A 16,812-nucleotide genomic window follows, 5' to 3' on the forward strand; every position below is an offset into this window, starting at 1 on the left:
CCCTGGCCATGTCCCCAGCAGTGAGGGGCCCCTGGCCATGTCCCCTGGCCATGTCCCCAGCAGCACTCACCGCCTGGTACTCGTAGTAGATCTTGTCATACTCAGAGCCGCCGATGGTGATCTCGGGGACGAAGTGCGGGACGGACACGGAATCCGCCACTCCAGCCTTGTCCTGCACACTGAGGGGAAAAGGAGTACTCAGTTCACACCCTGCTCCAGCAAAAGCCAAGTGTTGTGCCCAGAGAGGCTGTGATGGCCCCATCTCTGGAAATGTTCCAAGCCAAGCTGGATAGAGCTTGGATGGAGCAACCTGATGCAGCAGAAGGTGTCCCTGCCTGTGGCATGGGGTGGGCTTTAAGGACCCTGCCAACCCAAACCATTCTAGGATTCATAATCATTATTCTATGATTACAGAACTACTTTTCTGTTAAATAAAGTTTCCAAAAGTTTGGGCTGTTTTCCAAACATTTATACTTCTCACAAATCTATGAGGTACTGCCCCTCATCTTTGCCTCCAGTTTGCTCCTTCTCCAACTTCCTGCTTCTCCATTCCCCCCCACAGGTTCTTTCTCTTTGGAGATGCTCCATCATTCCTGGGACCCTTCTCTATGAATCCCCCCCTGGCTTTTTTGCTTTCTGTAAAAGCAGTGTAAAAACCAGTGGTTTTATTGAATGCCGCACAGCACCTTGCTAAACTCCCATCCTAAACAGACTCGTACTGAGACAGTGAGAGGATTTGGAAGGAGGCAGTGCCTCCAGCATCCTGCCTGGGAACACCTGGAGGAAGCTGCAACAGCTCCAGTGATGGATCTCAGGATCCACCAACAATCCACTCTGCACAGCACCAGCACTTCAGACGCCTGAGAAACTGCTAGAAAGCCTCCTGCTGCCTGTGGTTATCCACAGGCCAACAGTGCCACCTGCACGTGGCTGGCAAAAACACATCCCTTCCCAGTCAGCACCGACCGAACCCCAAATGCAGCACCAGGAACTCTGCAAGCTGGGTTGTTTGCAGGGAATTACCCTTCTCAACAAATACCAATATGCACATCAAGCACATGCCCTGAGCAAAGCAAAGTCCATCATCTTCAAGAAATTATTTTACCCTCAAATCATAAATTTTGGGACCTTTCCTCCTAGCCATGAAGTGTTCCAACAAGTGAACTGGTTTGCTAACATACCCTGATATTCACACTTTTTAAAAAAGTAAATTATCCTACTACAGACAGATTTGCACGGAAATACAATAATCCAATCAAAGTTCAGATGGCAGAAGATGAGGATAAATGCTCTTGTTCAAGGTCAGGATCAACACCAAAGATGCTTCCTATGAACTGCAACATTATTTAACTTCAACAACATTAAATGTGTATTTCAGGTACTGGAAGGCACAAAAAGGCACCTATAAAGCATAATAACACACACAGAGATAAGGTTTTGTGGTCACTCACTCTGCAGTGAATCCACTCCTTCCTGAATCTCAGCCAAATGGCCATTTGGAGAGGACAACTCCCAGGCACAATTCATTTTAGTTAAAGGCCAAATGACAAACCTTCTGCTCCCAAAACCTCTGTGCACAAGAAAATAATGAAAGCTACTGATGGCTTCTCTGTGTTCTCTGCACCTTCAGAAATAATTTGGAATACTAAGCAGAAGCACACCCAAAGACACCTGCCACAACAAGGTCGAACCACAAAACCATAGCCACTTGCCAGGACTAATTCCCTGCTCAGCAGGAAGTGCTTACAGGCACCTTTTATGTTTCTTTCATTTTCTCTCTCTCGTCCCCAGCAGAAAATTATCACTATTTACTCTTTTCTGACACACTACCAGACTTTCCTGAAGGAGCTCTCAGCATGCAGCACCTTTACCTTCCAGATTAGGTAATATTTGAAAAGGAACTGAGAGCATGAAAGTGACTGTGTGCTCCCAAGACTTTAGGAACATGCAGTTTTAGCTCACTTAAGCCTCTTAACTTATGGTTGTTCCACAGGAATCCCACCTGGAAGTACCCTACAGCAATGGATAACTCATCTCCTCTCCAAAAGCACCTATTACATGTTAATTCACACACTTTATCCAGCACAACTGAACAAGCAGAAGGATCAGGACTGACACATTCCTGATTCTTGTTAGAGAAAATTCCTGCTTCCTTCACAGGCAGCTCACAGCAGGACACACACCATGAACATCAGAGTCTGATGAACCTCACCAAAGGTGCAACTGGTTAGAAAAAAATAAATAATAATCTAGGCAATGCAACAATAAACCCTGAGTTTGCATGGCCTGGGCCATGATTTCTCAACACCTGATGTTGGCATAGTCACAAAAACTCAAGTGAAAAGAGAGACCTAAAAGCCAACACCACAAAACCATTCAATACAAGCTCTGTGTTAATGATGAAATTAATATTCCTCCTCCTGCTACAGGGACTCCGATTCCCTCATTTGGCCAAGCAGAACAGGTGTGGCATGGCCAAGGTGAGGCACAGTTACTGCCTTGGTAAGCAAAAACTCATCATCAATATCAAGAACAAAAAAAAACCCCATTTTCCAAAAAAAGCAGGCCTGCAAGAAAAGGGGAGAAGGTGCAACAACAGCTCTTCAAACCTATAAAAGCCACTGCAAAGAGAAAATCACAAAATAAGTGTTTCAACTGCAGCAAGAAGATGGGGTGGACAGGGTTTGCAGCACCCTGGGGTAGTGGAGGGTGTCCCTGCCCATGGCAAGGGGAGGAATGAGATGGGCTTGAAGGTCCTTCCAACCCAGACCATTCTGGCATTCTGTGATTTCATGCTGAAGAGAGAACCAAGGTGCTAAAGAAAATAGTTTACAGTACCAGAAGATTTACAATTAATAGTTCATGAGATTTTTGGAGTCCCCATGGCAGTTTCAAAGCCAGGTCCAATGCACCTCTTGCCAGCTCCCCTTGTCCTGCTATCTGCAATCAGATACTTAAACAGGGATACTTCTTCCCTTTGCTAAGCAAAATTACACTGGGAAGCAGAGCTGCAGGGCCTCTGTCCCCGACTCCTGGGTTCTGAGGGAGCTGCAGGCACAGATCAGATTTAGCTGTGCAGTTGTCTGATACAAGTGCATCAAACTCCCCCCAGGAGCTGACAAAGGAACACAAGCAAGGTTACACAGCCCACACTCCTCATCCCAAACGTGATTTATTCTGAAGTACATGCAGACAGACAAATGTCACTGGGAAGGGCCCAGATAAAAACACCCCTGAGACAGTGCAGTGGCAGCAGAAGAGCCCCTTGAGACATTTAAAAAGCCAGAATGGTTTCTGTTGGACTCCAGGAGAGGAAAGGAAGATGTGAAGAACATCCTCTGGAAGTCCCCTCCAGCTCCCAAAGCACAAATGAAGGCCCTTTTAACCTTTTATCAAGATCCCACAGCTACAGCTGTAAGGACAAGAGCGAGCACCTAAGGGCAGGCAGGGGGATAAAAGGGATCATTATGCAACTGCTTGCCCATGGGTGCGGCTCATTAGCTGGCTAATTTGCATTAATCACCCAGAGGCCCTGCTGGGGTTTCCATTAGGCCCTACAAGTGTGCAATAAAAAAGTTCTCAGCCCTGCTCACCCATCCCAGACCCCCAGACACGCTGGTGCTGATGCCTTAAGTTTTAGCTTTCCTATTTTTCATCGTCTGTGGTACCTAGGTATGTGGTTTTCAGCTTCATGCTAAGTGTTAGTGAGCTCTCTTCACAGAGCAGGAAGACAAAACCGTTTTCTAGTTTGAAACCAAGGATAATTGTTACAAGTTTCAGGCCCAAAAGCATAAACACAGGTGGACTGAAGAGAGAAAACAAGAAGGCTGGGACTTCATAACCTGAAGCTGTAATTAGACAATTAACTCTGATATGCAGATGGACCAAAACTGATAAAAATGCGAGACCTCATGACCAGTCATCCATTTTGTGACCATTTTGGGTCCCTCTTGGGTGTAGCCCTGGCCAGGCTCTTGTGCTGCCCAAGGTGTGTCCTTTAAGCCCTTTCAATAAATATCTCCTTTATTCCTAACTCTGTCCAGCCTCTGTTCCAGGTCAGCTTTCTCAAGGCATCAGGGTGGAAGGGGACACAGGGCTGCCACAGTCCCAAGGGCTGGCAGGACAGCAAAGGAAGCTGTGGAAAACCAAGCAGGGCAGAACTTTTATGGGATCTTAGGGAAAACTTCCTCACGGGAGGTGGGGCCAGGCCTTGGAACAGGCAGTGGTGGAATCAGTGTCCCTGTTCCAGAGCCATGTGGGTGTGGCACTTGGGGACATGGGCCCACCATGGGCTCGACAGTACCGGGGAACCAGTGAACTCCACAACCTCAGAGGGCTTTGCAAGCCTGAACCATCCTGAACAGCTGCTGGAGCCCACCAGGAGCACCCAGGAGAGGGCAGCATGTGCCAGCACGAGCAGGCACTGGGAACCTGCAGGAAAATCACTTTCTAAAGGAAAGACTCCCACAGGCACAGGGACACCTGCACACCTTGGGGACCACAGGCTCCTTACTGCTCGGGAGTGCAAAAAGTGAGAAAAGCATCAGCTTAACTTCACAGACTCACACCTGGGCCAGGCACTGAATCCAGCACACAATTCCAACAGGGGTGCCCTGCAGCAGGCTCCCTGCATTTCTGGAGTTACCATGGGGAACAATCATGTCCAAACACACACATTTTTACCAAGAGGCTCTTCCCAGGCTGCCCAAGACTCCCTCACTCAGCTGAGCAAGGCATGAGCTCAAGACTGGCACGGGATGTGTTGTCAGCCCTTTATCGATGTCCTGACACCTCAGCACAAAGACTCAAAAGCAAACCCCAGGAGCTGGGCTCCATGTACAGTGTGGGTCCCTTCCACACAGGATATTTTACAATTCTGTGGTTTAAACAAGCAGTTTATTGCATTCTGGGGTCTTCAAACAACCCCATGTTTTTGCCAAAAGAAGAAATAATTTCATATTACCTACAGTGACAAAGACCCTTGAGCAGGAGATTCTCTCATCTTTCTCCAGGATTCAATGAAAAATTGAGTCCTTAAAGCAATTTATTCCCTTCTAAAACTGTGAAATAGAATTTTCATGCAGTATCTTAACACACTGCTCTAATTGTAAGGTTTCCTTCAACTCCCTCCTACTCACCACAATTAAAAATCCTTTCTTAATACCTGCACTAGAGTCGAGTTCCAGGAAAACAAGCAATTTCCTTCCTCTTTGAAAGGAAGTCTGATTGTGAGCATTTTTTAGGGCCTAAGTCACCAGATGTTATCCTCCAATTACTACACAAAGAAACTTCATCTTTGATACATAAAATGCACCCAAATCATGACTTGTTCCTGTCAGAGAACACCAAGCACTGCTCTCCTGTGATCTACCTTCCCTCCTCGATAGAAAAAACATACAATAGGAGCATTATCTCTATTTTTAGGAGGTATTTGAAGTAACAGCACAGAAAAGTAAAATGCAAGAAATATCACAAGTCTGCAAAAAGAGTTTAACTTGCTACTCCAATGCCTGTGATAAAGTCACAAACTTAGGGGCAGATACTGTGTTTCTATTTACATGTGAGATGACTAGAAAATAATGAAAATAATGTAACACTTAAATATTCTCTTAAAAATGTAACTATGTTCTTTATATATATAGATATATATAGCTATATATAGATATATATGTATGTATATATATCTTTGTATTTTATACAAACAAAACTGCCAAATTAAACATGATGCACTTGCAAAGAATTACTAAAATCAAATTAAATTCTATTCCAACAAGACACTTTCCACTGTCTGAGTCTGATCTCTTCCAACTAGGCAGACAAGGATCTTTGACAAAAACCACTTTAAACTTCTCTGGAGCCTCTTGTCTCATCAATCAGCAGCAAAAATGCCACACCACGTACCAGTGCCAAGCACCAATATTACAAAATATAACCCCACCTTCAAAAACTCAAGGTTTTGACCATTTTTCCCAGGTTTTGATGCCAAGAATTGCTCAGTGGCTGAATGATATCACACTTACTAAAGTCTCAAGTGATGCAAAGAAACATCATCTTGCTCCACCCATGGCCCCTTGTCAAACTTCAGGTACTCGATGTCTTCAATTACCTGGAATCAGAAAAGAAAGCTCACTAACGGGTGGTTTGATCCAAAAAAATCAATTAAATAATCAAAATAAGTTATTAAATAAATGAGAAAGGCTTGCCTGCTAAAGCTGTAGTAACAAGGCAAATGCCCAAGGATAACATGATCATCTCCCAGTTCCATTTCTGGATGCTGTGGCCCTGCCAGGAGCACTGGGCACACGTGTGGGGGATCTCCTAACATCCTGTGCTTTCAGCTTTGGCTGGCAGGGAGTAAACTGCCTGAGTGGTGCCTTCTTGCCAAATTCTTACCTGATCCAAGACATTCTTCCTTAACCTGCCTCTGGGGCTGAAAAGCAATGAAGGTACCACCTCAGCCCCCCTAAGGGAGAACGAGGAGGAAATGGAGATAAGTAAAATTTAACTCCTTTTCATTACAAAAATAAGGTCTGGTTGGTTTTATTTGCAGAGAGGCTCAGTTACACATTCCCTGAGACAGGCAGGGGAGCAGGTCTCTGGCATCTGCCTCTGTGCTGTGTGGCTCACATCACAGAAACAAAGGCACATTTCAGGCTGGAAAATTCAGGCCTGCAGGAGCTGCAGCCATGAGTCCAAGGGCTCAGGATTTCACCACCCATGCATGAAAGGAAAGGGAACACTCACAGCTCAGAACTCTTCAAACAAGCAATGCCAGCTCAGCAAATCATTCCTTCAGCATCCCCAAACTTAGCAATCCCAGGTTTCAGCTTCATTTACAGCCAGAAAACAGATCTCTGCTGCTCCAGGAAGTAATTGCTTATCACACTTGGCTGCCTGGAGCTGAGGGGACACCTGCCCTGGTGTCAGGAGAATGCACTTCAGATGCCTGATGAGGTGGAGACAGCACCTTGGAGCACCCTGGGCAGGAGTGGATTGTTACAGCTCGACATCCCTTTCCAGAGACCTTTTCCACACGGAAAGGATAAAGCTGAGGTCATGACCAAATTCCTGATGGTGCATTGTCAACCCATTGACAGGTGACCACATGTCAGCAATGAAGTGACAAAGTTAAATGAAAAATCCTTGCATTCTTTACACTAAATCCACTGTAATTAACACTAAATCCCAGCTATTACCACTTAAAAAATGATAACCAACCAAGTGCTATTACAAAGTAGCCTTGACTATAAAGATCCACTCTTACCAGAATTATGTTTTCATGGTAAGAAAAAATGGTTTGGACATGACTGAATAAACACTTTCAAGGCACAAACTGCTGCAACATAACTCCAAGAGGAAGAGCAGTGCAAGGTAAATTAGTTCAGTCATTAGATTCTTTGAATTATTTAATTGACAAGATGAACACGAGCAATTTCTTCTCCACAGCAAAGCTCTGGAAATTCTCTGCACCTGATAACAGCAGTCATCACAGAGTTGTTACAATAGGGCTTGTGCTAGAGCGAAAAAAGAATCTGTATCCAAATTAGTTTTGCTCACTGTAATCATCATGTCAGAAGATTTCTCCCCCAGCAGAGTTCTTTAACAATGGCATCAGTATCCCAACAACAACTTCCAAATTCATAAGGAATACCCTGGCACCCCCAGGAATTAGCAGCAGATATCCAAGGCTTTAAAAGAAATTAAACATACAGCTAACTTTGTATTTCCAGTTTTATCCTTGTGCTAAACCAGTGTGGAACACCCTAATGAAGCTCATTTCAGCACTCATTACCTCTTCAGCCACCACAACCAAAGTTGTGGAAACAACAGGAAACCCCAACTGACCTTTTTAGGACACTTATAAAATAATTTCTAAGCTGTGCATGTGTGCTCTGAGCAAACCAAAAGTTACTAAACTGTAAGGCCATAAAGAATTCAGCTCCCAAATCCCTAAGCAAACAGACCGGAGTGGGCTAATGAACACTGCTGTCTGTTGACAGGATACACCTGTGCAAACACACATCTTACAAGCCACAGCCCTCCCACCAACCCTTATTTCCAAATTTCTGCTGTGTCACCCCAAAGGGAAACTGAATCTGAACAGAAAAGGGGGGGAAAAACCCAACTGAATTCTTCCAAGTACCAATATATACCACCAACACCCAATAATGAGAGCATCATGGGCTGGATAATCTTACAGGGTCTTTTCCAACCTTAATCATTCTGTGGCATTGTACTTTAACTTCCAAATAATAATCCTTCCCCTAGCCCAGACTTGTCCAAGCAAATTAAGGACTGCTCTGGTGCATCTGATGACCCTATTTAGAGCAATGACAAGATTGCTGAGCTTGGGAGAGTCACTCCTTGAACAATAAGAGCTTTAGACTGACTTTAAACCCTGATTTAAAGGATTAAAATCAAATCTCCAGCCATGGGGTTTACTACAAAAAAATCTAAGGAGGAAACAAGCTGCCTTACTCTGACCACTATGAGATGTGTCCAGAAAGACAGGGAAAAAAAGAGGCATTTAACCCCCATCCCACCTTTTCTTTAATTTACCAAGTTCCCATCTTGTAACACCACAGCTCTCAATTAATTTCCTTGCTTCTATATTGTTATCCAGAAAAAATAACTGTAATTGCTCTAGGTTCTCTATATTCACACCACAGCCTCAGCTGTTTTGTTCATTTCAGCCTGATTTTTGGTGTAATTTTTCTATTTATTATCTGCTGTCACACTGAAGCCACCAGCCTTTTTAGGGGTATAAACTCACATTTCCCCACAGGTCTACTAGTTATTAATGATAACCTTTATTATCAAGTGCAGAGCACCCAAAAATCAATGCACAACTGCAGAGAATCCAGAATTCTGTTCTTATAATGGGAACCAAAAGGCCTGGTGACAAACAGCAGTGTGTCTATGGGGGGGGGGCTATGGAGAGTTCATTTTAGGACCAGGGTAGTCCTCATCAATATTTTCTGTTTCACAGAATCATATAACCTGAACTCTGAAGGACACCTCAGGCAAAAAAGTAATTTTAGTCTGATAGGGGTCATTTAAATATTAAAATGTATGCCCTGAATATGCTAATAAGCTTAATGAGGTACAGGCTACTGCATATATAGATCTATTACTCAATTCTCTGCCAAGATCACACTGCACATAACACAAGAGAAGAGGGAGTTTGGGCTGTGTGTAAGTAAGGTAAGACTTTCACCTCATTAGGATGAAGACCCAAAAAAGCCCTTAGGAGACAGCCCATGAGCAGTTCTCGTCCTCCCCCTCCCAAGTAGGGATGGTTCCTTGGCAAGCTTCCACATGCATTATTATTATTATGCAGTTAACATAATAACTCTGTTATTAACAGAGATCTATCCCTTGAACTAAACCTGTCTGGAGTCTCAAAAACCTTGGTGCTCTTTCCCTAAGGGAACAGCAGCTAGAGAGAAAATTTAATGATGGTGAAGCAAAAAAGCTTCTGTTATCCTGCTAACAACCTCCCATGGGGGGGGGGAAGCACACAGAAGTAAGGGAAATCTATTAAACTCACCCCCAAAAAAGCAAAACTTACCTTCTCCACATCCTCAGCTGCAGTTGCTGTGTACTGCAGAACTTCACTGCTCTCACTGCAAAGAACACAGAAATTGAATTCCCCTGATAAAACTGCTCTACCCATCCTTCTCACCCCACTCCAAAAGCAGCAGAAATTAAGTTAAAAGGCACAAACCAAACCAGAATTATTGCAGTTTTTTAGATTGCTCCCAGCTGTTGCAATAGAATTCCTGTTGCACCTGTGAGCTGCTTCTTTGCTGGTGGAAAGTTGCTTTTAAAGGCCAAATGGCCTGGATATCTACATAATTTGAGTTGAAAATCATTTGTAGAAACCATACATATGAATCTGTTTACATATAATTAATGGAGATATTTGCCCCTGTTACAGCTGCCCAATCTACTTGAAAATATGTGAAACTGTAGGTCTAATCCAGAACTTCACTAGACATTCCTTTTTACCAGTGCATGACTACCATTGAGTAATTTCAGGAGAAGAATGCATTCATTTATCATTATTTACTCAGGCTGAGCTAGCTGAATGAATACAAATGCAGGCAGCAGGATCTGTAAGTGTAAAAACATTTTTAAAAGGTAATGTTTCCTGGCTACAAGACTGTTTTTTCAATCAGCCAGCAGCCCTCAGAGAAAAGGCACTTGCAGAGCAGAGCCACAACAGGAGTTTCTACAGGAACCTTTCACACTACACGTGTTCAACCACATTCAGCAATAGCTGTTTCCAGCTGGAAAACCTGGAAGGCCCTGGAATGGCTGCCAAATGTGGACATTATATCAAACACCACACAGCAAAGTTCAGGAGCATGGAGAAAAAAATTAATAGAATCCCAAATGGTTTGGGTGGGACAGGACCTTAAAGCTCATCCTGTTCCACCTCCTGCCATGGGCAGGGACACCTTCCACTAGCCCAGGTTGCTCCAAGCACTGTGGGACCTGGCCTTGGGCACTTCTAAGGATGGGGCAGGCAGCTGAAATACGAGACTCTTCTCAGAATCAGCCCAAGGGAGAGGTCAGCCTGCAGCAGAGCCTGAAACTGGCTCAACAGTTGCATCAACAACTCCTATCAAATCACTTGATCCCATCTCTTGATTTGACTCTGCAGATTATCAGGGCTTCATTAAGAGAAAACAGCTGCTCAGTGACTCTGCAGATAATCAGAGCTTTCTTTAAGAGAAAACAGCTGCTCAGTGGAAGCAGTGTTGGATGTGAAAGAGAACATTACTAAACTTAAGGCTCTGCTCCAGGAAAAGGGAAAAATCAAACAGAACCCAAACACTGTCTGCTCCAAATCACCAGGCAGCACCTGCCACGGCACCCAGCTCACAAATCACTACCAGTAAAAACATTAAAGACATTCACAACAAGTCAACTAGAAAGAAAGCATCAATTTTAAAGCAAAAATCCATGACAAACCACTTTAGGCAGCATCAGGCTGCTCCAGTTAAACAACACAAGATAACGGGAGTTTTGCCCCATAAACTGCTTTTCAAGGAACAAGCAGACATACTTCAACATGGAAAGCATGCAGGAGTTTGCTCAGCAGTCTATAACAACTCTTTTTAGCCTGTTTGGACCAGATTTTGGGCATGCCTAGGAGTCAGGGAATCAAACCAGGCAATCTAAGGTAACAGCCAGATGCAAACACAGCTCCCTGCACCATTGCCAGCAAACAAACAGTTAAAGGCAGCTGTGGCTTCTGCCTTTATCCCAGATGGGAGCCACCCTGAGGTGCAGAGAGCTGGATTCACACACTCCCAGCTCCCCCAGAGCCAGGGGACAGAGCCACAGATCAGTGTGACAGGGAGCACCTCTGCCACCAGGATGCTGAGCAGAGGGGGTCTGCTAGGTAGGGGTACTGACCATGTACACACACAGGGCAAGAAGGTGAAATCACAGCAGGATTTATAGGATTTAGCCTCACTGAGCACCACGAGATGTATGTGAGGCTCCATCTGACCCAGAGAACAAGAAGCAGGTTTCTCCCCACCAGTGACTACAGCAGTTTACCCTCAGGGGGATGACATTCCCAAGGTTTCCCATTCCTTTTGAGAGCTGTGTGCTGGCTGTGGGGACACATATCCATGACACCAACAACCCCTGCCTGCATGAGTGACAGGCTCAACATCGAGTTATTCCCTTCAGTAGCTGCCAGAGCCATCACACTGATCCACCTGGGGAGACGAAGCAAGCACCAGTGGGACACAGGCAGGCTACAAAACTCCCAGGAATTCACTCTGATTTCCATCAGCCTCCTGCACACACCAGAACTTTCACATTTAATTCATTTGATACCCTTTGAGAGTTTCCCTGCCAGAATTATGAGAGACTGTAATTCTGCTTTTACATTTTTAGGATGATTTTCATTTCCCTAGAGCTCTTTTCTAAGAACTGGGAGAGCTGGCAAGCTCTGTTCCATCCCAGGTTTACAGAGCACATGCTTCTGCTTCCCAGCTAGAGAAAGCCCAGAGAGAGAGACAGAACATGGGGAATGGCTTCCCACTGCCAGAGGGCAGTGAGAGATGTGGTACTGGGAAGGAATCCTTCCTTCTGAGGGTGGGCAGGCCCTGGAACAGGGTTCTCAGGGAAGCTGTCGCTGCCCCTGGATCCCTGGAAGTGTCCAAGGCCAGGTTGGACAGGGCTTGGAGCAGCCTGGGATAGTGGAAGGTGTCCCTGCCCATGGCAGGGGGGTGGCACTGGATAAGCTTTGAGATCCCTCCAACACAAACCATTCTGGGATTCTGTGAAAACTGAAAGGACTTTTTGAAGAAAGAAAAGCCCTACAGCTTTCCAAAAAGGCCTGAGAAAAGCTTGTATTGCATCACTCTCTCCTCAGGTCGAGCAAACACACACAGCTGTGGCATTCTGCACATCACTCCTGAGCCCCATTTAATCTTCCAATTTAATCTACTGGCACTAGGCTTCTGGGATGGCAGAGGTAACTACACTCACACAGTTCTTATGCTGTGAATGCACCACCCCTTCATTATGGCACAATACTGTACTCTGCAGCACAACAAGGAGGATTTTTTTAATGACTTGTGGATACTGTCAGAGAGTTTAAGGTCTGCACACACCTTTGCTCAAGGACCTAAAGAGGCAAAACATTTTGCTTTGCTAACCTGATCTCTGGTAGGAAGGTCTTCTTGTAAGCATCCTCAATGCTCTGGAGATAGGAAGGAGACACCTTTTTCTCATATGGCTGCAAACAAACAAACAGAAAAAGTTGTGGAATCAACTTTCTTTTCCTACCAGCACAGACTCCAAGGGCTGCTCCACCACCTGCCAAGGGTTCACTCTGGAATAAGCAGTCAAACATCCAGGTGAACCACATGCACATCAGTGAAAGTTTCAAAGAATTAAGGCATTTAGAGTGTTTGCAATTTCCTTACATGCCATGAAATACCTAGAGGAGCCCTCAGCTTTCCAAGGCCTGATTCATTCCTCCTAACTACATAATCCAGGGAGCTGGAATATGCTTTCTCACACAGAAAACAGGAGAAGACTGTCTGAGTCCACCTTTTCCATAAGGAGACCAAATTTGTACCTATTTCCAGAGTTTCAAACAAGTGCATGGACAAACACCCACTCCAAACTCCTGTGAAATTTCATGGATACCACCCCTGCTGTTAACCAGCCTGCTTTGCACGCAATGTGCTTTTAATGCCACATTTGCAAAACACCTGGAATTTCTCTCATCTACCATGTGTCCCCCAAACAAGCCCTACAGAGCTCAGCACTGCCACAGACCCACAAAGTCACAGGCTAAGTCAGCAACTCCTGTTCAAAGGCTTCAAAAACACCACTGATTTTCATGCCCACAAGGGCTAAGAATTCACAAGTTCCCCCAATACATGAAGAACTTCTTAACTGGGAATTTTTTTCTAATAAACCAAAGCTTTCTTTTAATCTGTCAGGTTTTCCAGAGTTAAACTGCATTTCCCATAGCCTTTGAACAAGGCAAGACAAACATCTTTCAATCCTCATAACACACCTGCAGTTACAAGCACACATCCAAGTATCAGAGAAGGGGGGGAAGAAAACCCAAATTACAAACCTTACTTAGATTAGTCATTCCCCAAAAGCACCCTACAGCTTTCCTCAGCTAAGATCAGTTCAATAACACAGTCATCCAGCAGTGATTTGCTGGTTTTCAGGGAATTAAGTGAACTTGCTGATCCCAGGTGACTCACACATGAACCCCAGCACAGATGTGAGGAAGCAGTCAACTGGGAAGCAAGAGCCAGGGAGCCCAGCCAGGCTCCTGGCACTCAGGATTAAGAAATATATAATCTCCAAGTGCATTGCAAGCAGCACATCACTGCCCACAGCTCCTATAGTGGCAGCTACAGCATCTGGTATAAAAATTCACCTGCTCTTAAAACAATTTCTCATTCCACATATTGATGGAGTCACTAAAAAAAGAGTTGATTTTTGCTTCTTATTTTTCTAAACCAAACATATAAGAATACCCACAAAGGCATCACCACCACACAGATCTCACACCTCAGAGGACAAGCAGCTCCTCAGAAGCAGAATTCAGCAGCAAACCCCACAGGACCACATAAGGTGTGATTACAGCAGACATTAGCAAGCAGCAATTGTGAGAGACAAGTAACAAAGATAAGAGATAAATAGGCAATAATCAGAGACCAAATTACCTTGCCTTTCTCTTGAATCCTCTTCTGCACCTCAGGGACAGGTATATCTACATAAATGACCAAGTGAGGTGGCAGCAACTCAGAAATGCTGATCTCCTTGACCTCTTTGTAGTGATCAAGGCCTGTGTAAAACACAAATAAATCACATTCCCCACCTCTGTATTTGCAATCTCTTCTTCTGGGCTCATAGAGCAAGTTTAAGGTAGGCTTTTCCTCAAACAGAATTCAGGAAGTTTACAGAATAAGCTATCTCCAGGAAAGTTCCATGCACTGAGATGTAAGAATCTAAACCCATTATCAAAGAGAGACTTTATTCCTGACTGAGGTTTAGAGGAATCTCAGCTTTTCTTCCACCATTTACAGACAGTAAGCCATGGTAGCTCTAATCAAGATGTTTGCTCCCTAAGGACTCCAGTACAATCCAAACTGGGTTTTTGTATTAAGTTGTGGGTTGCTGGGCTTTGCTGCCTTAGCAATTCTGAGGAAGAAGACACAGGTCATTATAATCAGCTCTCAAAGCAATCCAGCAATACCACCTTTCAGCAGGTGGTAAAAAACACACACCTCTTAAATCCAACAGCAAAAACAGGAGGCAGTCAAGAAAACACTTATCTCTACGTCAGGAGCAGCCAAAAGAAAAGATTTACCCGAGTACCCATAACCCCAAACCAAATCACTCAGGTTGGGAGGATCATCCCCAAATCACCTGGCTCAACCACTCTGCTGAGAACTCCACCCACAGCATTCCAAGCATCTCCAGGGGGGAGACCCCAGGTGATTTGCCCCAGGGTTTGAGTCCCTTCACAGCAAAAAAAGGGCTTTTCCTTACAAATGAAAGATTTTGCATTTCAATTCGTGCCCTTTATTTTTGTGCTCCCACAGCCACTGAGACCAGACTGGCTCCACTCAGAAACACGTGAACACTGAATATTTAAAGGAATCCCTTCTTCCAAGCAGGATTTTTTTTTCTTTTTTTTTAAGTAAACTCCCAGACTTCCGAGAGATTATGGCAAAGCAGCTTCCTTTTGCTGGCAGGAACTCACATCTCTTGTGGACATATCCCTGCTTTAACATGGCATCCAGGAACACAAAGTCGCTGTAGGGAGAGCGTTCCAGCACCACGCCTTGACCTGCAAGGGAGAGCAGGCCCCAGGTTGGAACGAGAGGAGCTGCGAGGTCCCTCCCAGCCCAACCCATTCCAAGATTCCCCAACCTGTGCTGAGCAGGTGCTCCAGGGCATCAGCATACTGCAGGACACGGTTCCCAAAGATCCAGGACTGCAGGCGGTAGGAGTGCCCGTCTGGAGACCTGGGGTCCGTGTAGAACTTCTCCAGGTTACAGAAACCATTGAACTTCTCAGGCAGCAGCTGCCCATCCCCCGAGATCCTGTCCTGGTAGTGGATGTCTGCCTCGGGGAAGTACTTCATTCCTGACAAAGAGAAGAAGCCCATGGCAGAAATCAGCTGCATTCATCTGCAGCAAAAGCCCCCTCAGCCAGTGAACACACAGCTGTTCCTTGAACAGCTCCCAGACAGCCCCAGCCCCTGTGGCCATCACAGCAGAGAGCAATGAACCCAAACTCTGAGTGCTTTCACAGGGAGAGCTGAGCTGCTCCAAGCACATCCATGTGGAAAATCCAAGCTGTCCGGGAGCACAGCCAGCACACCGACTGCATGGGAACTGAAGCTTCACTCCCAACAAATCCCACAGACCCAAAACACATCCCCATCCCAAACCTCACCACCACCACCACCCCAGCTGGGAACTGCTGCTCCAGTGAACTTCCTCTGCACGACAGTCACAGTTAAACTCTGGCAGCTCACAGGGAAGCACTCACACATACCCAGTTTTTCTGCTATTTGCTGGGCCAGCTGGCCTTTCCCAGAAGACAGATTGCCCTCCACCGTGAAGACTTTGCTGTGCTCTGTGAACTTCTTGCTGGCCCTTTCTCCCAACATATAGGCCAGCCACCCATACTGCAGGCTCTGCTCAGGGCTGATGTGGATCCTTGCCTAGAGGAAAACGCATGGAAATCAGCAGACATGGAGGGGTTTTTAGCTGAAAGTGCACCTTTTCCAGACATTCACACAGGACATGCTCCCACACACATCATACAAGGAATTTTCACTCAGTAACTTTAGCACTGCTATTTCAGCTTAGCAACTGCAGCACTGGTTAGGTTGGAAAGACACAAAGCATAAAACAATTTTCAGTCTGAAGGCCAGACACACAGCACACCCAGAGTTCCCAAGAGAGACTCCACATTAGATTTTTGCTTATATTTTTTTTGTTGTTGGGCACGTTGCAACACTAAACTCACTCTCGGGAGAGTTACACCTTTATTTCAATATGGCCTAGAAGGAAAAAGTTTCAACTTGGGAACTCTAGATATCTTTTCCAGCCTTAACTATCCCACGATTGGTGAGAGGTAGCAAGAGGGACCCCCCTGGGCTGTGGGGCTCAAGGCAGGGCCTTTCTGAGCCCTGCTCAGAGCCTCCCCCAGAGCCCGACAAACACTGCAAACCTCATTCTGAGAGGTCCTGTGCCCTCCCTTGCACACAAGGGCGTCCATTCCTATTCAACACTC

General features: G+C 45.3%; 1 protein-coding gene across 2 annotated transcripts in view; it reads right to left on the reverse strand.

The window, feature by feature from the left end:
* Positions 1-16,812, reverse strand: part of NDUFA10 (NADH:ubiquinone oxidoreductase subunit A10) — a 26,887-nt gene extending 10,075 nt beyond the window's left edge. For both annotated transcript variants that reach the window (XM_015635118.3, XM_033515893.1), the window contains exons 1-9: positions 16,750-16,812; positions 16,069-16,237; positions 15,439-15,654; positions 15,269-15,355; positions 14,226-14,347; positions 12,687-12,766; positions 9,572-9,626; positions 6,021-6,106; positions 71-179 (exon numbers count right to left, since the gene is read on the reverse strand). In XM_015635118.3, coding sequence (XP_015490604.2) covers positions 71-179; positions 6,021-6,106; positions 9,572-9,626; positions 12,687-12,766; positions 14,226-14,347; positions 15,269-15,355; positions 15,439-15,654; positions 16,069-16,237; positions 16,750-16,797 — 972 coding nt within the window. In that variant the 5' untranslated portion in view covers positions 16,798-16,812. The remainder of the gene's footprint in view (positions 1-70; positions 180-6,020; positions 6,107-9,571; positions 9,627-12,686; positions 12,767-14,225; positions 14,348-15,268; positions 15,356-15,438; positions 15,655-16,068; positions 16,238-16,749) is intronic.

This window comes from Parus major, chromosome 7, assembly GCF_001522545.3.
Source record: "Parus major isolate Abel chromosome 7, Parus_major1.1, whole genome shotgun sequence".
Lineage (NCBI taxonomy): Eukaryota > Metazoa > Chordata > Aves > Passeriformes > Paridae > Parus > Parus major.